This window comes from Marmota flaviventris, chromosome 12 (genome assembly GCF_047511675.1).
Source record: "Marmota flaviventris isolate mMarFla1 chromosome 12, mMarFla1.hap1, whole genome shotgun sequence".
Lineage (NCBI taxonomy): Eukaryota > Metazoa > Chordata > Mammalia > Rodentia > Sciuridae > Marmota > Marmota flaviventris.
The window spans coordinates 95317293-95340331 of NC_092509.1; the positions used below are offsets into that span (position 1 = coordinate 95317293).

At 41.5% G+C, this 23039-nt stretch overlaps 2 protein-coding genes across 8 annotated transcripts in view; both read right to left on the minus strand.

Annotated features, from left to right (window-relative positions):
* The window catches only part of Dhx9 (DExH-box helicase 9), a 41735-nt gene extending 34326 nt beyond the window's left edge, over positions 1–7409 (minus strand). Inside the window, exons 1-3 of the mRNA XM_027934938.2 lie at positions 7277–7409; positions 4003–4135; positions 3262–3402 (exon numbers count right to left, since the gene is read on the minus strand). Of these exons, the coding sequence (XP_027790739.2) occupies positions 3262–3402; positions 4003–4113 (252 nt within the window). The 5' untranslated portion in view covers positions 4114–4135; positions 7277–7409. The remainder of the gene's footprint in view (positions 1–3261; positions 3403–4002; positions 4136–7276) is intronic.
* Positions 7410–13311: 5902 nt separating this feature from the next.
* Positions 13312–23039, minus strand: part of Npl (N-acetylneuraminate pyruvate lyase) — a 34441-nt gene continuing 24713 nt past the window's right edge. For 4 of the 7 annotated variants that reach the window (XM_027934980.2, XM_027934981.2, XM_027934979.2 and 1 more), the window contains 3 exons: positions 20801–20885; positions 16924–16963; positions 13312–14143 (listed from right to left, as the gene is read on the minus strand). In XM_027934980.2, the coding sequence (XP_027790781.1) occupies positions 13959–14143; positions 16924–16963; positions 20801–20885 (310 nt within the window). In that variant the 3' untranslated portion in view covers positions 13312–13958. Of the gene's footprint in view, positions 14144–16923; positions 16984–17586; positions 17661–19984; positions 20233–20800; positions 20886–23039 lie in introns of those variants that run through there. The other 3 variants (XR_003582706.2, XM_027934983.2, XM_027934984.3) reach the window with 3 other exon arrangements.

Genomic DNA, 23039 nt, shown 5'->3' on the forward strand with positions numbered 1-23039 from the left:
TGCATATTTAATGATATTAAACTTTTTTTGCTTTTTTGTCTATTTTTGATATAAAATTGATGTTTAAACAAGAAATGATCTTTCAGAGGTCTAAAACAAATGATAGGATTTGCTTCAAAATAACAAAAGGCTACGCTGAAAAGTAAACATTGGGGTTTTATTACATTATTCTTATTTTTATATACATCTCAAATCTTCCAACAAAATTTTTTTGAAATATCCTTTATGCTGAGTAATTTGTAGGATGAAAGAACAAGTGCAGGATGAAATAAAAAATCTGAATAGGATATGCCTGGAATGGGGAGGTTAAACAGGATTTCTTACCTTGGTTTGACATTTTAGGTCAACTACTGTAGGAAGATGTGGAGCTATCGTATAGGATATTAGCAGCAACCCTGATCTCTTACCTACTATCAAACAGTAGCTCCCCTTCAATTATTACAAATATCTCCATTACGTTGCCAAATGTCCTCAAAGGACATAACCATCCCCACCTTAGTAGTACTGGTTTGAGTTAATAAATACCACGTAGAAAAATGGAGGTGTATGGGGATAACACCTTGGATGGGGAAGATAAAGGTGGTAATTAAAATAGAAATAGACTTGTGATGTAAATTTTTAGTTTTTACTGGGGACTGAACCCAGGGGTGCTAAATCCTGAGGCACATCTCCACTCCTTTTCGTATTTTATTTAGAGACAGGGACTGATTGCTTAGGGCCTTGCTAAATTGCTGGGGTTGGCTTTGAACTTGGGAGGATCCTCCTGCCTCAGCCTTCCGAGCCACTGGGATTACAGGCATGCAACACCAAGCCTGGCTTTAATAGGATAGGTTAAGGAATAGTTTTCCAGGCAGAAGGAAACCTTAAGTACAAAAATTTTGAGGCATATAGGCGATGAAACATTACAGGAATTAGAATACCAGTGTAGCTAAAACAAAGGAACTGAAATAGGGGGATGCAGTGACAGGAAAAATCAAGGCATGTTAAAAGACTCACTTCTGAAGTTAACATTCCAGGGGAAATGCAAAAACAAAACACAAAACACCCCAACTATGTGCAAGCACTGAAGAGTGAAAAGTAGGCTGATTCTGGAGGGCAGTTGAAATTGGGAATCAGGTTATAACAAGGGTGAGAAACCACCGCAAGGCAGCTTCTCTCCAGCTGAGAGTCAAAAAGTTTAGGGAAATTAAAACTGTTAGAAAGTGTGAAAGGAAACCTAAAAAGACAAGAGGAAGGAAGGAGGAGCCTCAAATTTTGATTGAAAAATAGTCCAAATTTTTGGCTAAACACTGAGCTCCTGTAGAGGGCAAACTCTAAGCCAATCGGCAACAATTTTCTAATCTTCTAACATACAAAAGATTGTTTTAGTTTGCATCTAAAACAAAATTAATTGCCTGATAAAACTACCAAATAAATACTCTTTGTAAGGAACTAGGGTTGTAACTCAGTGTGCAGAGTGCTTTCCTAGCATTCATGAGGCACTGGGTTTGATCCTAAGCACCACATACAAATAAATAAGTGCCCGGGATACAATCCAAAATTTTCTGACAGAAGAAAATATGTAACCAACTCAAGGAAATAGAATCAAGCCGGGTGTAGTGGTGCACACCTGTTATCTCAGCAACTTGGGAGATCCAGGCAGGAGGCGTGAAGTTTGATGCCATCTAAGTAAGAACATGTCTCTAAATACAAATACTCTTCCAGAAACACGTCAATAGAAAAGTCTTCTGAAAGAAAACTAAGACAATCTGCCACCAGAGTATCTACACTATAAAGCAATAGATAGGATGGATTTTAACAAATGTAGCAATAACCAATGACTTCAGATACTTGAAGGGCATTTGCTAGAATGTTTTTTTCCTTAGCCAGAAATCTTCCTTAATTCTTTTTAAATTAAAAACTTTTAGGTCAAGCAGTGGGAAGACCTGAAACATTCATTTTTAACTTCATAAACAGATTGGAATACATAAATTCAGGGAACGTAAGAACCCTATTAAAACTAGTATAGTACTAAGAAAAAAAACTAATATAGACAATATTCTTAAATATTGTATTTTGTGGTACTGGGATTTAAACCCAGGCACAATCCACCACTGAGCTCCACACCAGTCCTTTTTTGAGAGAGGTCTTGCTAAGTTGCTGGAGGCTGTCCTTGAACTTGTGATTCTTCTGCCTTAGCCTTTGGAGTGCTAGGATTACAGGACTGCCCCATTGCACCAGGCTGCCAAAACCTTTTATAAAAACCGTCTTTCTCTTTGTTATCCCACAGATTTCACCTAAACCACGTCAACAATTCCTCAATATTTTGGAAAATGTTTAGCTTCATTTTTTAATAAATAAGAATTAAATTTAATTAAATACCAATAAAAAAAGATGTTTGGGTATTTGTTTTATTCTCACATAATACAATTAAAATAATTAGATGATCAAAAAAAAATGATATTCCACTGCACAAAACACTTTCCCCTCTGCTAAGTGAAAAATTATGAGTCTATGTCTTCCATACATACTGAGATTGCATAATCTTACAACTGAAAGAGTCCAGGAAGTGGCACCACAAAATATGCATCTTTGGACTTGAGGCGAAGGGCAGTGGGAACTATCTGTCTATAAGAGGGACCCCCCCAAAAAGGAACTCAATTGTCCTGAATCCTCTCTTCTCATCAATCTGGTAAAATTTTACAGTATCACTGGACAGGAAATTAAAGGTTGGCAACTAGCCCAGAAAGACCACCTCTTCTTCTGAGGATGCAGAAGGATCCTCCTCAATGTATGAGGTTCTTATGTTACAATGAACTCATTGTAAGGCAAAAGGTAAAAAATGAATTTAATACACCTAAGTTACTAAACTTAATAGCTCAGCAACAGTATACTGTAGAATATTAGCTGTTTACCCTTGTGATCAGAGAGATGACTGGGAGCTATGAGTTTCTTATCCTGTATTATTGGTAGTCTGGCCAAAATTCAAAAGTACCATTTCTACTGACTGCCTATCACTTTTGCACCATTTCAAGTAGAAATGGTCAAAAGCCAGGGATCATCTGTATAAGCTTTCAGAACTCATTGAGTTCTGAAGTATTCACTGTTCATTCCAACTTTAGTATATGTGCTGTTCTTCAGTTATGTTCCTGCCCGTATGATAAATTGGTACTTTTTCTGGTAATCTGTTTTATATTAGTTTAATTTGACCCCCAAGAACCTAGAAGGGTGAAAGGAAGCCACTTATCATTCCATTATACAACATACATATCAAGTACTTACCCCCATAGCCGGGACTTCTTCACTCTTTACTTCATTTATTCGAACCAAATAGTTAACAAAGTCTCTGGCAGCATTGCTCTGTGCATCTTTTTTATTGGTAGAGTTGCCCATGCCAGTGTAATTATACCCTTCTACTCGAACCTTCAAGAGTCAAGGAAAAAAAAGTGTATTAAAGCTGGGTAATTCTACTTAAAAATCTTATAATTCAAATAGTCCATTAAGAGATAAACAGCTAACTTTTAGTTAAGTACTCTAAAAGTACACTAAAAACTAACACACCTGAGAACACAAAGGCTACCTTATTAAAAAAACTTGAACCGTACTATCTAGTGAGAAGCTAAAATTATAAAATAAAAATATTCATTTAAGTGGCTCAGATATTCTCATGTAACATGTTTAATCACATTAAAACCTGATTTGATAACAACCTCTCCAATTACTCTTTCAAGCACTTTGTTTCTAAAGATGTAGTAAAATTACAAACAGCTTATCTAACTTTTCTAATTTTTACTACTGTTGAGGAAGATTTAAGTTCTAGTTAGAATTATTTATCTATTATATTATTCTATAAATAATGCTTTCTTGGAAATGATTTATAATGAAAGAGAATAGCAGTCACAATACAAGAACTATTCTTCCCCACTGTGCAACTGATTTTTAACATTCACAAACAAAAGCATTCTTATTTTAGCCACAAAACTAGCTTTATAATTCACATAAAGGAACTGTATTCTGTAGTACCTCACACATGAATTTCTGCCTGTTTTTGTTCCCTACTGCTCTAATTTCATACGCTGGGGTCATCTTCCTTTTGCCACACCAGGCATACAGAAAATTTTTAACGTCACCCATGATTCAGGAGTCTTCTTTGGACCTAAGAAAACAAAGTTGGTTAAAAATAGCATGATACCAAAACCTGGAAATAAAACATTACCTGGAAATTACTAAAATCTAGGTCAACAGATCAAGGTTGTAAAGAAATTTCCCCACAATGGTTATCTTTGGGGTCTAGTAATGATTTTTATCTCTTCTTAAATATTTTATGCAATGTCCTACATTCTACAAGGAGCATCTATTGTTTTAACTCATTTACTGATCAACAATGGAATTTATGGCACATTCTATTACTGTCTACATAGGAAGAAACTAAGGCTTAGGAAACTTAAGTAATTCATTCATGATGGAGGCATAAATTCAAAATACAGAATATTATATTAAAAAATGGGCTGGGTGTGGTGGTGCATGCCTGTTATCCCAGGGAGACTGAGGTAGGAGGAATTAAGTCCAAAGTCAGGCCCAGCAACTTAGTGAAGTCCTCAGGAATTTAGGGAGACCCTGTCTCAAAAAAAGGTGGGGTGGGGATATAAAGTGGTAAAATTCCACTGGGTTCAATCCCTGGTACAAAAAAAAAAAAAAAAAAAAAGAGGGAAGAAAGAAATGGCCATTAATAATTTTGTGTAGTCGTCTCCTCTCTTTCTGACTACTAGCAGACTATCCTTCATGCTGCAGAGTACATATTATATTGGGACATACAAATACATTAAGCATCCCTTTCTTGAACTGAGGACAGTGATCTATTAAATGTTAGGCACCAAAACTCTTTTAGGAATAGCTTGTAGAATTGCCAGGTGTACTGGGTGCAGTGGGGCATGAAGTAATCCAAGAGGCTCAGGAGGCTGAGACAGGAGGATCCCAAGTTCAAAGCCAGCTTCCCAGCCTGAGGAAAAGTGAGGTGCTAACTAAGCAGTTTAGTGAAATCCTGTCTCTGAATAAAAATACAAAACAGGGCTGTGGGTGTGGTGTAGTGGTCCAGTGCCAGAGTTCAATCCCTTCACAAAAATAAATAAATAAATAACCATGTGAGGCAGGGAAAGCCTGTAATCCCAGCAACTGGGGAGAACTGAGGCAGAAGGATTGCAAGTTCCAAGCCAATCTTAGCAATTTAGAGAGGTTTGTCCCAAAATAAAGAAGCTTTGGGATGTCTTTCAGCAGTTAAATGCCCCTGGGTTCAATCTCTGGTACAAAAACAAAACAAAAAACCCTGTAGGAAATAAGTTTCCTTGAAACCCAATGTATCATACTTGTTGGCACTTGCCCTCTACTCCAGACTATAAAATACTAAAAATGATGGAGAGTCTAGAATGCTAGTCTAAATAATTATCAAAATATAAAACCAGAGGGAGGAATAATCAATTTAGTCTGCTGAGAGAAAAAAAAAAACCATTACCAGTGCATTTTGCTAGTATTAAGTCTAATAACATCAAGTTGGTCCCTACGATAAACTTGCCAGTCATCTGGTGAAGGGAATGGAATATCCCATTTTGAGAAAAATTGTGGAGATAAAGATGTCTGCTATGGTTCAGGTAAAAGTCCAAGACCCACCCAGTAAAAGGTTTAATTCCCAGTCCATGGTACTATTGGAAGGTGGTGGAATCTTTAAGAGGTGGAGCCTAGTGAAAAGCCTTCCTGTATTAAGGGGAGAAGGAGCATGCCCTTGAAAGGGTATAGGATCTCCAACTCCCACCCTAGAAGGAGGTTATATTTGTTTGTTTCACCAAAAACTCTCCACCATGTGCTAAATCACCACAGGCCAAAATGCAGTAGAGTTAATCTAATCACCCTGGACTGAAACCTTGAACCAAAATAATCCTTTCTTTTTAATCAGATTATTCCTAGTATTTTGTAACAGTGATTGTAAATAATGCCCACCTGTAAATTCCACCCCTGAGTAATTACTTCAAAAAAAACAAAAACAAAAACAAAAAACAAAAAAACCAACTCAGTAAATGAGTAACTCAAAATATTAAATACTAGATCACTAAATTCATTTCTCTCTAGGTAGTCTCATCTAACTCGGTTATACATAGGGCCAAAATATTAAAAAGTTTAATCTACTTTGTCTTCAAGTTTCAAAGTCAAATTCATCTAAGCGCTCAACATATCCATCTGCATGCAAACTTGGCATCTCAATCAAAAAGGAATTTTAAATTTCCTTCGCGGATCTGTTCCAACCACCCTCCATATCCATTAATGGCACTACCATCCACTAAATTAAATCAAAATTCGGGAGTGGGAATTCACTCCCTGAAAATCCTTTACTATGTGCCAAACATCCTCAAGGGATCATTTTAAGGACTACTTTTAAAATTTCATCTTTGCAATAAGCATTACTACGATTCCCTTTTCTCTTTAAAAAAAAAAAAAAGAGAGAAAACTGATACCAAGAATAATTTGTCCCAGAAAATAGACCCAATCTGAGAAGCCACAATTTCATGAAGATAGAGGACGAAAACTGCGTGGTGGCGGAAACTATCTATTCACTCCTCTCCACCTTCCCTGTACACCAGGCAACCGTGCTGCAACTCTCACCACCTGAAGCCCGTTTTCTTAAGTTCCCCTCTCCACCCTCCAGGCCCAGGTCTCGGCCTCGGCCATCACTGACGCCGCCACCGCGCGGAGGCGGACGCAGCCCGGGCCAGAGGCCCCCTCCTCCACCCTCCCTAGGGTGGTGTTCCCGCGCACACGCTCAGTTCCTCCGCGGCCGGCACACCAAGATCTTTGTTTCTCTGCCGCCTGCTCCTCACCGCACCCGTCCACCACCCTGAGGGAAGGGTAGGGGCCGTATCCGACCCACCGGGCCTGCGCCGATTGGTCGCGTGAATGAAAGAAGGCCCCACGGGCCCTGCGCACGTGCGGCGCTTCCGCGACAACCATCGTAGGCGCTTCACCCCCACCTTCCCCCGGCCGCGACCGCGCCCCGGCAGGCCCGGAGGTAGACGCTGCGGGTCTGGCGTGCAAGGGACTAAAGTGAGGGGGACAGGGAGAAAGCGGGTGCCTGGGGCACGCGAGGCCCGCGCACACCAAGTGCGCCACGGCGGGCACGCGCACACTCGCGATCTGGGCGCCGGCCGCCCCTCCCCCACCGCCGCCGCCAGCGCTCCACACAAAGCCGCCGCAGAGCCGCGGCCCCACCACCCGCCCGCCGCCCTGCCCGACGCCAGAGTCTCTTCCTTACCAGCCTCCGCTTCCCGGTGCCCGAGAGCACAGCCCTCTTAAGACCGTCTGCGACTCGGGTCTCCTTCAGAGACCGCTAGAAAGCACGCGGCCTCTTGCACCCTGGCAGCGGCGAAATGGCTCCGACCGCGGAGCTCGGTGGGCGGAGTTAGCGCGTGCACGCATGCGCAAAAGGCGAGGTCGGCCGCGAGGGCGCCCCGCGGGAGGGGGCGGGGCAGCAGCCCTTTCGCGCCTCGAGGCCGCGGTCGGCCGGAGATCTCAGCGCGCGCGGGCTAGGCCTCGGGTTGGCCACTTCCGGGAACGAGCTACCGGCCCCTGAGCCTTGTAGGGAATCGAGGGCCTAAGCGTTGTGATGCCCTTGTGTCTGACAATTTCTATCACAGCAGCCCGTGGTACCTCAAAATATGCCACCCCGGAATATATTTCTTGGGCGCGTTTCAAGATGGCTATTCTGAAAAACTGCGGACCAGACTGAGTCTGAAAGGCTGCCCTTTTGTAAAAGAACTTCCATCTATAAAGGAAATCTGCATTAGTGAAGTAAACGGATGTAAACAGGCTCTCCCCTTTGAAACCCCTTTCTGACTAACAAAGACCTTTTCAGAGAAAGGGGCGGGGGTCTGATCCCCGGGCCGCAGATCTCCACCCATCCGGTTGCCTGGGAGACTCATCTGCGTAACAGGGCGCCACGGAGCTTGTGCTCCCCCACCCCCGTGGGCTTCCACACTTCCTGGCTGCCCCAGGTCCCCAGCCCTTTGTTCAGCGCTATCTAAATTTCAACCGTGATGCCCTCCTTTGAGTCCCTGTTTGCAATTTATTAAGCTGTTTTTGCACATAAAGAAATTTATTATGTTCCCTCCCCCAAAACTGGAGTTAACCTATTATCAGTTTATTTCACAGATTAAAATTATCAAGAGGCTGGAGGCGTGTGGCTCAGTGGTAGAGCACTCCCGAGGCTCTTGTACCGGTTAAAAAAAATTATATATATAAACTGTTCAGGGTTATTGATGTTTAAAGTAGATGTCTCCCTCCCTGGGGGTGTATTTCAGTGATAGAGTGACTGTTTAGCATGCAGGGAACCCTACACAAATTTTCAAAGCACCGATTGAGTAGTGAAAGTGACTTTATTCTTGGTTAAGACTAGGAGAAGTAGAAGATAAAATTGCAAACCAATTTCCCACCCTTGGGGTGTTGTGAAGTATGGATGTAGGGTAAAAGAAATAATGGTGAGGAATATTGATGTTTTTTCTGGGAATGGGAGGATATTTCCCTAATTTCTGCACCATCTCATTTTTTGCTCCTTTTGTGGTTATTTCTGGTCATCCATATGGCAGTTTTCAATTCTCATGGTGCTTGGGGGAAGGGTGTTACTTAGCATGTGGGTAGGATTATAATGAAGTTAGAGATTGCATCATGGCCATTCTGGTAACCATCTTGCATCCAACCAGTTTCAACTAGCCCACCTGAAGAGGGACTTCTGGCTTCAGGATTCTTGTCCTCAAAATTGGCAAGATTATGCCAGATAGAAATGTAGCCAAATGGCCTAAAAATCCGAGATTAGGACAGGTTAGCAAAAATAGCATACAAAAGGGATTTAATTCAGTACCTGGCACATATTAGGTGTCCAATAGGTGTTTTGTAGTCATTCAAATACTATAAAAACCAAGGTCTCTTGAAAGAATTAAGCACAAGTTAAGGCAGGGACACTTCTTGGTCACTCACTGAAGTGCTTGGAATACTAAATTCTCAATAAATTCTTGTTTAATGTGTAAATAAAAATCTGTAAGTTTTTTTTTCTTAAATTAGATATCTTTTTTCTTTGGAGTATTGGAATAATTTGTATCTAACTGTTGTAATAATCACTGTTAAATTTTGCTCTCTCCCCTTTTTTGTGGCACTGGAGATTGAGCCCAGGGACACTTTAATTTAACAGTGGTCCACTTTATGCTTTGAACATAGCTCTTGCTCCCCTGTCACTGCAACTTTTTTGTAAGGACATGTTTCTTTCTCTTCCTCTTTCCCTAATTTCTCCTCCTCCCTACTCTAAGGCTCCATTCCAGGCAGAATTATCTATCCTTGAAAACACACCCACCACTGGAACAAAGTAATTCAGACTTTTGGGATGGCACAGAAGATCTCAGAAATGACTAGTGAGTTGCAAATCTGACAGAGAACATGTGGGTTTTAGCCTTTAAATCACCTCTTTTAAAAGCCCCCTCTTCCTGATGATGGGCAGAATCATAGCCTCTGGGACAGGAGTCCCCTGTGCTTCTCCTTTGCTAGCAAAGCAATAAACTTCCTTTTTCCTTTTTCTCAAAACCCTGTCCTCCGTTATTAGATTGGCATTAGGGACAAGGACCACGCTTTTGGTAATACTCCTGCAAGAATTATTTACTGCTCTCATTGACTGACGTGCTTTAGAGGTGCCCATTCACTCAAGCACTAACAGTAAATCATTTGGTTTCACCATGGTCCAAGGACCCCAAGAAAAAAGTATGTGGTAATTTTAACACCTTCCCCAATTTTCAAAAGATGGGGCACACTGGACTTGAAATGTAGGTTCTGAGAAGAGAAGCTGACACACTTCCCTGCTTATGGGAAGCCATTTCCAGGGTCTCAGAGATAATTAGTCACATGCTTACAGATGCAAATGTGACAAAGCTGGTCCCTCACACCAAAAGTTAACATTTAAAAATGCCTCTGTGCTTGAAGGGCCTCAGCCCACAAATGGCTCAAATGTAGGACATTCACATTTATAAAGAGCATTCTACCTGGGTGCGGTGGCACAGGCCTGTAATCCCTGTAGCTTGGGAGACTGAGACAGAAGAATTTCCAGTTCAAAGCCAGCCTTAGCAATGGCAAGGCGCTAAGCTAAATAAAATTAAAAATAGGGCAGGAGATGTGGCTCAGGGGTCGAGTATCTTGAGTTCAATCCCCAATACCAAATAAATAAATAAACAGAAGGCATTCTAGCTGCTGTGTAGAAAATATACCAGAGGTCAACCAGGATGGACAGTATCCTCAGGTGGTTCATCTGGCATGAACTTGAATACTCTGGTAGCTGATAAGCAGATAAAGATAATTAGTCCTACTGAATACAATTTCCCTATGCGGTGTGTGGGTGTATGGATTCTATTCCATTATATTTACTAGTTGTGTGAAAAAAAATTTCAGAAAATTCTTTTTTTTTTCTTTTGGTTGTTTAACTTAAATGCTAAAGTGTGCCCAGTAGAGTGGCATATGCCTGTGATCTCAGTGACTTGGGAGGCTGAGGCAAGAGGACTATAAATTTGAGGCCAGCCTTGGGAATGTAATGAAACCCTGTCTGACAATAAAGGACTGAGGATGCTGCTCAGTGGTAGAGCACCCCTGGGTTCCATCCCTAGTACCACTGATACTGCTGGTTACCAGTCACTAGTTCTGCTCCCTCACATGTTGAAATATAACATTAGAGAAGCACGCCGAGGCAAGCATATAAAACAGGGTTTATTTAAAAAGGGGTAACATAAGACTTCTTCCAGGAGGGAGATGGGGGCCTTAGCTGGTAGCCTGGTATCCCAAGAAGTGAGGGGTTCTGCCTTTTTTTTAATAAGTCCTAGGCTTCCTTTATTTCCCGGCTCTCTTCCCCTCTCTCTCTCCTTCCTGCTTACATGACTAGGCCCAGGAGATGCTCAGTGGGATGGCCAAAAAGTGAGAAACAGACGGATGGGGGAAAAGGCCAGATGGAGCAGCCCAGCACACATTAATTAACAATTTTATGACTCCCTGTAGGGAGGGGCAATTCCTGGGACTGGTTACAGGTGGGAGCAGTGGCAGGTTATCTGCACAGGGTGGAGGAAGGGCTCTGAAGGAATTAACATTTCAATTCCTCTGTTCTCTGGATCACACCCTAACCTATCTGCCTAATTCTGGCTTCACCAGCACCACCACCAAAAAAAAAAAAAAAAAAAAAAAAAAGATGTATGGAAAAGTCAAAGTGAGATATTAAGTCCTACCCAAATCTATTGCTAAAGAAAAGTGACTGTTGGGAAGTGTGATAGGCAGAGAAATAGCACTGCTGGACTCACCATGGAAGGGAAGCTGGCTTGCCATGACAATAATTTAGGGCACTGTGTCTTCTTGGTGGCACAGGGGAACTTGTGTTGCCCCAGAGCAAAAGTCCTTTGGTGCTTTGACACTTTCAGCTCTGTCAGATCTCTGTATAGCAAGAAGCAGAGACGTGGATTCATCTTTTGGGAAGGCCTTTCCTTTGGTATGAGAAAAAAAGCCTGTGAGTATTTGCCACTGTCAGTAAAATAGTCTGTATTTCTTAACAAGTTTAATGTAATTCAAATCAGCCTGTGTGGTTCATTTCAGCTCCTTCATTGCCAAACCTGGGAGCCGACTGCTTCAGTTCCTCTGCCTTCTCTTTGTGATGATCAAGGTAAAAGATATTGGCTGCATCAAACTTTTTTTTTAATATTTACTTTTTTTTTTAGGTGTAGATGGACATGACATAATGTCTTTATTTTTTTTAATATTTATTTTTTAGTTGCAGTTGGATACAATATATTTATTTTTATGTGGTGCTGAGGATCGAACCTGGGGCCTCGCATGTGCTAGGAGAGCACTCTACCACTGAGCCACAATCCCAGCCCCTGCTTCAAACTTTTTGACATTATTTTTCTTTCACTTAATAGTTGGGGGAGGGGTTTCCAGGGATTGAACCTGAGAGGGTTCACTTGGTGCTTTGACTGTCTCTCTTGTGGCTTTGAAATTTACCTATTATAGCCTAGGGGCACTTAAGCATCAACCACTGAGCCATATCCCCAGCCCTGTTTTGTATTTTATTTAGAGATAGGGTCTCACTGAGTTGTTTTAGTGCCTTGCTATGCTGAGGCTGGCTTTGTACTCTTAATCCTCCTGCCTCAGCCTCCTGAGCTGCTAGGATTATTGGCATTCGCCACTGCTCCTGGATCCCAGCCCTGTTTTTCAATATTTTTTGAGACAGAGTCTCACCAAGTTACTTAGGCTGTCCTTAAACTTGCCATCTTCCTGCCTCAGTCTCCCAAGTCAGTGGGATTATAGGTGTGTGACACCACACCTGGCTATCTTTTTCTTAGTAGATCTGGTATCCTTTTACCCAGCTGTGAGCACAAAATCCTTGATTTTCTTCACTTTTTGAACCATGATGACAAGGCACGCAAAGGGTGAGAATCAGCACAGTAAATGTTTAGAACCAAAGAGCAGCAACAGATGCTTTTGAAGTGCCTATTCACTCCAACCCTGTGGGTGGATCACTTTACTTCACCTTCGTCGGAGGTCAGTTTTTTTTATCACTATAACAAAATACTTGAGGCTGAATGACTTTTAAAAGAAAAATGACTTGTCTCGTTTATTGATACTGGGGGTTGAACTCAGGAGCACTTTACTACTGGAGCTACATCCCCAGTTTCCCTTGTTTTTAAGAGACTGGCTCTCTAAGTTGCTGCAATTGGCCTTGAATTTGTGATCCTTCTGCCTCAGTCTCCCAAGTCACTAGGATTACAGGCACACACTACTGTTCCCAGCTGAAAGGGTTAATTTAGCTCACAGTTCTGGAGTTCAAGGGTATGGCATCAGCTCTGCCCAGCTCTGGCCTCACAGCAGATGGCATCATGGTGGCAGAAGTGCACCTGAGAGGGAAAGATCACATCGCCAGAGAGGAAGCCAACTGGCCATTCAGAGTTCAGTCTTAAACTTTTGTAACAACTCACTCAGGAAAGAACTCACCCCAGGAGACCAGCATTCCCTTCCAAGGCAGCCAGAGTGATTTCCACACCTCCTGCTAGCTCCCTCCTCTTAAAGGTTCTATTCCCTCCCACATCACCACCCTGGGGACCAAGTTTCCCCCACAGGAACCCTTGGGGGATACACTACATCCATATCACAGCACCATCCTAAAGGGCTCTCCAGTTAATAAGAACTGGAGTGAATCTTCTCCTGACCCAAAGCTTTGGAAGAAAACTATGACATCAAAATTAACCTGAAAACAGTGCTTTTAGAGTTAGACTAAGCAGCCAAGTGAGCCAGTTGGTTTATTAATATTTATAGTTGAGTCATGTTGTAATTTTGTTTTAAATGCAATAGCTGAGAGTTTTCCTAGATTCCAAATGAATATTTATTAAAATGAAAGTACATTATAGTGGTTTAAAATTAGAAGATTTTTAAAAGAGAATTGAGAACCAGAAATTAATGGGAATTCCCAAGAGCAGATGAAATTAATCAATTACAAATTTCCCTTGATTCCATTTCATCCATATAAACAGTGATTTCTCTACCAAAAAAAAAAAAAAAAACCAAAACGGTGATATAAATGACTTAGGGTCCATGATCCTTTTTTTTTTTTTCTTTGTGTTGTAGGGAGTACTGGGAATTGTGCTCAGGGGCACTCTATAATATACTATCTCCACAGCCCTTTTTATTTTATTTTGAGACAAGGTCTCACCAAGTTGTGAGGCTGGCACACATCCCTAAATTGCTGGGATTGAGGGTGCATCCTGATGCACCCAACTCTCACAGTAGATATTTATTTGCTGATTGATGTGAGATTTCATTTGCTACAAGAAAGTTTAGTTCAATTTCATCTAAAAAGTCCCTGAGAAAAGAATGTACTATTCAAGATGGATGACGTCTCAAAATACACATCCTGATTAGATAGAGAGGCACTAGCTACAGGCTTCCAAGTTTCCGTCTTTTACACCAGTGAAAGAGAGGAAATCCAGGCTCTTCAGTTTAGCTTCAGCATTATCAGTAAACTCCCTGGTGGCTTTCTGCAGTGGAAGTCGGGGTGGGCCCATTGGAATTCCAGAGACCAGAGTCATGATGGCTTTGGTCTGAGATACTCCAAAACCTAGACAAGAAAAATAAATGAGGAAACATATCTGGCACTGTCCACATCCACAAAAACATCCCAAAGAAGAGATCTTATGCCAACAATGACTTCTACAGTAGGATAAGATGCAAGTAAAAGGCACATTTCTTGTCAATACTGTCACCTTGACTGGGTAGACAAAGAAAGGACTTTTCCTGTTGCACACACACAGGAATACTAGAAAATGTTAACAAACTATAAAACAAAGTAAGGCTCAAAGTCAACCTTTGCAAGCAAAGGAGGAGGATCCAAAGCTATCAGGAATACAATCATAAGGATAAGAAAGATCTGAAACCAAATAGCCCTTGAGGATAATCTGACTTAAGGTATATACTGGTGTGATTTTGTGTGTGTGTGTGTGTGTGTGGTATAGCAGATTTAACTGAGATACCCAGCTCTTTTTATTTTTTATTTTGAGATAGGTTCTCACTAAGTTGTTGAGATTGTCCTCAAACTTGCAATCCTTCTGCCTCAACCTCTCAAGTAGCTCAGCTCAGTGATATGTAGTTCAGTGGTAGGGTGCTTGCCAAGCATCTGTGTGGCCCTGGGTTCAATTCCCAGTAGCACAAAAACAAACAAAGCCAGGTGTACTTGAAAAAATGCCAAAAAGAAAATACTGGAAATAAAATGCATACTGTTTGTTCAGGGAAATTAAACAGTAGAAAACATAGCTAAGGAAAAAAATTGGTGATTTTTTAAGAAGGCAAGTCTAAGGAAATTCAGAATATAGCTCAGAAAGACATGTTAAATATTTTTTTAAATTAAAGCACAGATTTGAGAAGATCCAAAATCCATCTAATACATTTTCAGAATGACAGTCTTCAGTGAATGCAGTCAAGACAATATTCACAGCTGATAATAGGGACTTTTTCAGAACTGAGGAAAGACAAAGCCTTCAGGCTGAAGAAGCAGGTGAAGTGGGTGCCCTGTTAGTATGCAAAAACACAATAATCTTGTGTCATAATCCCTAATCCCTGTCTTCTAAAATATCTGTCACTTGTTTTCTTAGCTGCCTATTGTTATGGTTTCAAGCTATAAGAAGTAACTTCCTTTTATTAAGTGAACTTAGTTAAAATAACTGAGCATTGGGAAGGAAATTACTTAGCAGGATTAAACATATGGAATAAACTTTGGCAGATGCAAAATGGACTTCCAGACTTATTATGAGTAGGTAGAGCAAGGAGCTGTCTTCATGTTAAGACAAGTTTCTTTAATAAGTCTTCCTTTGACCAAGTCATGAAAACCTCAACTCCCATGAAGTCTGAAAAGATCGTTTTATTATTTTTATTTTATGTATGTATGTAAGTAAGTAAGTAAGCAAATAACAGGGATCGAACTCAGGGACACTCGACCACTGAGCCACATCCCCAGCCCTATTTTGTATTTTATTTAGAGACAGGGTCTCACCAAGTTGCTTAGCCCCTCACTTTTGCTGAGGCTGACTTTGAAGTTGGGATCCTCCTGCCTCATGGGCCACTGTGCTTGGGGAGCTTTTTAAAGATATGTTTTTTAGGTCATGAAAACTATTTTCAAGAGCTCCTCCACCTTTAAAATGCAAAGATTCAGACAAACAAGTAAATCCTTTCTGTTAATATCTTAGATTCACGTTTTACAAAACTGTTGCAGTAACATAGCTGGTAAGTAAGATGATCTTATGTGGCATACAGGTCAACTTCTAGTTATTTTTTAACCTTTCAGTATCAATTTTAATGTACTTTATAGGAACATATAACTATTATGTCAATCCACAATTTTGTGAAAAGTATTGTCCAGGACAAGGGAATTATAATAGGTAATTAATAGCATGGGCAGCACTCAAATATGACAAAAGTCATGACAGTACAAATGCAAATGGAAACATTGTCTTGGAAGGATTAAGAGAGCTAGTTGAGAACCTTTGGGAAGGAGGGGCTGGATACATAATAGGTGCCTGGGGAGAGGGAAGTTTCCAGGGTGAGGCAGAAAGGCTCTGCACTGGGAAGTGGGAGGTCTGCCAAGAAAACACCAGAAACTCTTCCTGGACTTGACCCAGGTTCATTTGGCCCAAGGGCCAGTCTCTTGCAGAGAATGAGTGAATGGTAGCATTTGTCATTTGTTGTGGGACATCATTTAAGACACTCTGGAGAGCTTCCTCTGCTCAGATTCACTGTATCCCCTCTCCCCCCAATTTTATTTTGTCATATTATCCAAACCTTCATCCATTTAAGCTTACCTGTGTTTTGGGGTTTTCTTTTTTTTTGGTGCTGGGGATGGAACCCAGGGCTTTGTGCATTCAAGGCAAGCACCCTACCAATTGAGCTATATCCCAGCCCAGGCTTATCTGTTTTAATAAACTCTTTTTAAATTTCAAATGCTCTTGGGAGAGCTGTCATTCACAATTTAGTAAAATCTGTATTCAGACGGCCTTCCCCAAGTACTTAGGCTGAAGTCAGCCACAGTTCAGTAGCAGAATTTTAATGAGCAGAGGCAAATGTTGACTGTTGGGAGAGAAGGTAGAGAAAGTGCAGCGCATATGGTGTGGGGAGCAACATGCTAAACTGGAGGAGAAAGATTTGTAGAAGACTATCAAAGACCTCCCAATCAGGGTTACTGAACTGTTTTATATGGTTGGCCCTGGAGAGTAGTATTAATAACAGAACCCAGCTTGTGACAGAGCAGTCAACAGTGCTCTTGTTGAACCCTCAGAGAAAGTGAGGAGAGTCTGTTCCCTTTAACACTCGCCAACAACAGACAAGGCAGGAAACAGATGTGGCACTTACCTAGCTTGACCACAAAGTTGATAAATCTCTGGATGCAAAACTAGAAGGGAATAAACAAATCTATAATCAACATTAGTGAACTGTGAAAGCTGAAGGAGGTGGAAACTTACAACCCCTCAGGGAAAAAGGGAAACTGAGGACAATTTCCCTCATCTGTCAAGTTCCCCAGCCTGCTAAAAGTAAGCCTGCCAAAAGTATCTGACAAACTGCTCCCACGATGTGGCCCTGCTAAACCCTATAAAACTCAGATCCTTGTAGCCAGCTGCCATTTTCCCCTTGAAAATGTGCCCCTCTGTTGCTTAATAAAGCATCCCTGGTCAGTTGAGGTGTGTCTCCATTTCTTTTTCTTTTTGTATTCTCTTTCATTTCCTTCCAAAATCAACTTAAGGAATTTAGCAAATTACAGAAATTTTAAAAAGTGTGCACATCTAAGTTTTCTGAAGGCCTATCGTAGTTGGAAGAAACAGAGACAGACAGTTGAGATCCACCCAGGATAAGGTAGGATCTTTTCATGCATACAAATTTATAGAATAGGCCCATGCAGAAAAAAGTGAAAACTGTAGAATGTTACAGGTGGTAAGATGGGAATACATCCCTTATCCATCAGTTTATGAGGAAAATTTAGCAGCTAGTGTAGTGTTTTTTAAGTTGTGGTACACATACCTCCGAGTACCTTCAAGAGAACCAAGAGGTGCTTGGACAAGGCTGTCTTGTTACAGAAAGCTCAGTCCTTGCAGCTGATGCCAATCCAATAACAAGGACCCGGAGTTTTATTGCTTTGCTAACAAAGGGGAAGCACAGGAGATTACTGTCCCAGAGGTTATGATTCTGCCCATCCAGGGGAACAGGGGGTTTTTAAAGTGGTGATTCAAAGGCTGCATTCTGCAAGTTCTCTGTTGCAGTTGTAATTCACTTGTTAATTTGGGAGACATAATTTCTGAGATCTTCTGTGCCATCCCCAAAGTCTGAATTACTTTTTTTTCCTGTGGTGGTTGTATGTTCAAGGACAGACAACTCTGGAAGAAAGGTAATCCTGTTCTCCTGGGATTAGGGAGAGGGAGAGATTAGGGAGAAGGAGGGAGAGAGGAAGAGAAAGAATCATATCCTTTTAAAAATAAGTCACAGTGGCAGGGAAGCAAGGACTGTCTTCAAAGCATAAAGTGGACCACTACTATGGTTTTATGAGAATTAACTTCTAGTTATTCAACCGCTAGAAGTGCTGTATTCTAAAATAGATTAAGCCGGGCACGGTGGCACATACCTGTTATCCCAGTGGCTTGGGAGGCCTAGACAGGAGGATCACAAGTTCAAGGCCAGCTCTGGCCATTTAGTGAGACCCTGTCTCAAAATAAAAAATAAAAAGAGCTAGGGAAGTAGTCCCCTCCCCTCACCAAAAAAAAAAAAGTATTGATATTGATAAGGAGAGTGATAATCCAATTCTTCTGATTAATGGATAATAAGTTTTCTTGAGAATCAGAGGGTTTTCCTTTTCCTTTTTTTTTTTAGCAGTTCTTGGGGACTAAACCCAGGGCCTCATGCATGCTTGGCAAATGCTCTACAATTGAATTACATCCCCAGCAGTCCTTTTGATTTTTAAATTTGCTACAGGGTCTCACTAAATTGCTGAAGTTAGCCTCAAACTTTCAAACCTCCTGCCTTAGCCTTCCATGTAGCTGGGATTACAGATCACCATGTCCGCCTATATCTCATTCTCTGAAAGGGCTGCACATAATTCCATTGCTTAAATTGGGTATATTAAGTGTAAGCTCTTGGAGGGCTATAACCAGCCTATTGAAATTCTGCATCTGGCATAAATCATCGAAATGCTAGCTCAGTCCCTGGCATATGAGTAAATGAGTAAATTTACCCCATCACACTTGCCTTCAGTAAGAAGCAGAGAATGTGCTAAACTGAATTCCTACTAACACTGATTTTTCTTTCTTTTTGTACAGGGTATTGACTCCAGGGGTGCTGAGCCACATCCCCAGCCACCCCACTTTAAAAGAAAATTTTTTTAGTTTTATTTTTTAGTTGGTAGACTTTTTTTTTTTTTAATGTGGTGCTGAGAATCGAACCCAGTGCCTCACACATGCCAGACAATTACACTACCACTGAGGTACAGCCCCAACACCCCCAGTCCTCTTTTTAAATATACTTTATTTAGAGATAGGGTCTCCCTGAGTTGCTTAGAGCCTTGTTAAGTTGTCGAGGCTGGCTTTGAACTACTGATCCTCCTGACTCAGCCTCCTGAGCCCCTGGGACTACAGGTGTGAGCCACTGTACCTTGCCCTAACACTGCTTTGAATGGGATGATTTATTTGATTAGGGACTAAAGGGACAAAAAGATAGAAACTGAGTCAGCCACAAGAGAAGCTTGAGTGCAGGGTCAGTTACACAGCTGCCACACAGTTTGCTCCATTTATAGTTTCCCTTTCATTTGGCTCAGAACAGGCTGGAATTTTCATAAATAACTTCTATGGAACTAAAGAAAAAAAAGAAAAAGAAAACAAAGAGATGGCAGATTCTGCACAATTCAGACTTTTGAACCCTATTTTAAACCAAAGTCGTGGCATGATTAGTTAGATGACACAGCTTCTTGTGTCCTACGTAGTTTCTGCTGTTAGCTTCACCTAGTCTGGATCATAGGTAAATATTAAACTATTTAAACTGTAAGAAGGAAGTAGATTTATGCTGGCCCAATTTGGAGGCCTAAGGGTGGAGAAGAATCAAGCACTCCTTGGTACTGATTGCTCTTGTTCTCCTCAGGTTGGAGCTGCAGATTACCCTAGCTGCTAGAATATTTGTACTTTAAGTAATCTCTAATTACCCTGATGGTGGCCTGTCCGTTCAAACAGATCCCTCAACTGAGCTTTATGAGGAGAATCCACTTGTTCTGCCTTTGCTTATTCTCCTTCACTGTCACTTATTTTCTCTGGCTGCTCCTCTCAGCACTGAATGCTATGCTGAAAACCCCATGTCTCCAGGCCCCACCCTGTTTCTTCCTCTGAGAGAGAGAGAGAGAATTTTTTAATATTTATTTTTTAGTTATCGGCGGACACAACATCTTTGTTTGTATGTGGTGCTGAGGATCGAACCCGGGCCGCACGCATGCCAGGCGAGCGTGCTACCACTTGAGCCACATCCCCAGCCCCTGTTGCTTTCCTCTTCATCCTGTTTACCAACAGTGCACCCACTCTCCACTTATGTCTCCATGGGTTCTGCCCTTCAGTGATGCTCTTCTTTCCCTGGACAGCTGGGCTGTCCTCTGTGCAGCATTCACAGACGCCATTATTGTCTCCAGGGCCTTCTCTGTAACACATCACACAGCTGCTTTCTCTTCCTGTTTCAAAGTGTCTCCCTGTGGCTCGCCATGAGGTTTCCTGCCTGGTGGCTGTTTTCTATCTGGGCACATTTCCAAGGTGCTGACCTGCCTGCCTTTGGTTTAAGCCTTCCCAGTTTTAGGTTCCCAGCTTCATAGCTTCCTCCTATTCTCTGATGACTCAAATGAGTCCTCAAGGGGGCTGCATGTGGTCCATTTCCCCAGAAATCTATGACCATTTTTTTATAGTCACAAAACTACTTTGAAGATAGAGTAAAAATAAGATCCTTTCCAAAAGGAAGAGAAGAGTCATTCCCTGTGAAGCCTGTCTTGATCAGACAGGGACAATGGGGACAGGTTCTGTTTGAAACAAGTGAAGCAAAAGGGAGTGAGGTGGTTTCGATGGGGGCAGGTGTGCCAGGAATGCTGATGAGGGAGAAGATAAAAGACCCTCGTGTAGGAAAGGCTGTGAGTTTATATGAAGCAAAGAAAAAGTCTGGAACTAACTCTTCTGTATAATTAATATGAACCAATAAAATCAATCAATAAATGGTTTACCTGATAGTTCAGGGCTGAAGAGAAGTCCTTCCTCTCAAAAGCCTCCAGCATCTGGTTTGTCTTTTTTCCTAGGTAGTTATAGGTGCTGGCAAGACAACAGCAAATACTGCAGGGTCAATAACTCAACTGGAAAGGTACAGATCTTCACCACTGCTGTTTAAAAAGGGGGAAAACAATACAAAAACAAAACAAAAAAACCCAGACTGCCCATAAGTCTATTTTAGGTCCTAATCTATAGGGGACCAGGTTGTCTTTAGTTCTGAGCCCTCTAGCAACATAAAGCAGTGTCCTCAGAGAAGGCAGAGAACACCAAAAGGGACAAAGAAAAAACAGAGAAAGGTTGAAATCAGGAAAAACAGAACAACAGAATGTAAAAGCTGGAGGTGTACTTGGTTGGGAATGATTAAGGCTAACACCTGCCTGCCCTAAGGGCACATGCAGGGGGAAATGCTAGGAAACTGTGGACAAAATGTAGCACCTGGGAAGAGTCCTAAAAGCCATCTGCTGAGAGCTGGGTGTGTGGAGTGCCACAGTAAGACAGGCAAATCCCAATAAAGTATCTAAATTCCTCTCCCACTTACATTATGTTAATTTGGAGACAGGATTCCAGAGGGTAGAGGATATAAAGTGAAGGACCATTTGTTAAATGCCTATCATATTCCAGGGGCTTCACACAAATCAGATTTAGTCCTCTCAGAGCTCTGGAAGGTAATTCTGGTTTCTATTTTGCTCAAAAAAGGACTGCCTAGTTGCTGCGGAAGTGGTAGGAACAGGAGGGTAAGGGAATCAATCTACAAAATGGGCCCACAGTGCTGAGCCCCACAGGTTTTTTTAAAATTATTTTTTAGTTGTTGATAGACCTTTGTTATTATTTTTTAATTTACTTATATGCGGTGCTGAGAATCGAACCCAGTGCCTCACATGTGCCAGGCAAGTGTGCTACCGCTGAGCCCCAGCTCCAGCCCCCAGGTTTTCACTTTCAAAAAGCATTTGCCTGCAGCCCTGCCTGGTGTAAGTCCACAGGATATGTTACATTCCTTAGCAAAAAAAATTCCCTGTTATCTGCAGAAGAAATGCAGGCCCAAAAGTGCACATAAGAGCAAGAATTACCCTCAAGAGAAGGATTTTTGTGACCCTTAAAGAGACCAAATCCCAGGGCTGGGGATTTGGCTCAAGCGGTAGGGCGCTCGCCTGGCATGCGTGCGGCCCGGGTTCGATCCTCAGCACCACATACAAACAAAGATGTTGTGCCCGCTGAAAACTAAAAAATAAATATTAAAAAATTATCTCTCTCACTCTCTTTAAAAAAAAAAAGAGAGACCAAATCCCAGAACTTGAAGAGATAAGGATAATTTCCCCTAACCATAAAACCTGTAAGAACAGGTTCTGAATATGTCAAAATACACTTTACTGTCAGGTATAACTTTTTTTTTTTTTGTGGTGCTGGGGAGAAATTTAATTATTAATAACAGGGCCTTGTGCATGCCAGGCAAGTGCTCTACCAATTGAGCTATAACCCCAGCCCCTGGCAGGCATATCTTTAAAAAAAATTTTTTTTTCAGCTGTTAATGGACCTTTTATTTTATTCATTTATTTATATGTGGTGCTGAGAAGCAAACCCAGTGCCTCACACACGCTAGGCAAGCCACCACTGAGCCACAACCCCAGCCCGCACCCCCATTGTTCTCCCATTTTCCTTGGGCAGTGTACTTTGTCGGAGAATAACTGTTTAGATGTTAGTAACCATTCTTTTTTTTTTTTTTTTTTGGTACTAGGAATTGAATTCAGGGGCACTCAACCACTGAGCCACATCCCCAGCCCTATTTTATATTTTATTTAGAGACAGGGTCTCACCGAGTTGCTGAGCACCTCACCATTGCTGAGGCTGGCTTTGAACTTGAGATTCTCCTGCCTCAGCCTCCAGAGCCTCTGGGATTACAGGTATGGGTCACTGTGCCCAGCTTTAATAGCTATTCTTTAACTTGTACTCCACTAGGGTCACTTTGATCCATTTCTTTTTTGATTATGATTATGGAAAATCCCATGAGAAATACTGAATGATAATAAAAATAAAATGATTAAGGACATTGCATTGTTTCACTAATGGCTTTATTCAGCTTCTGTACTCCTGCTTGCTTGCTGGTTGCTGTGTCAACCTGGATGTGGTTTTTGCCTTTAAAAACCCTAATATGTTGAAGCTCAAGGCTGTTTCCTGAAGAGACAACTTGGTCCTATAGAG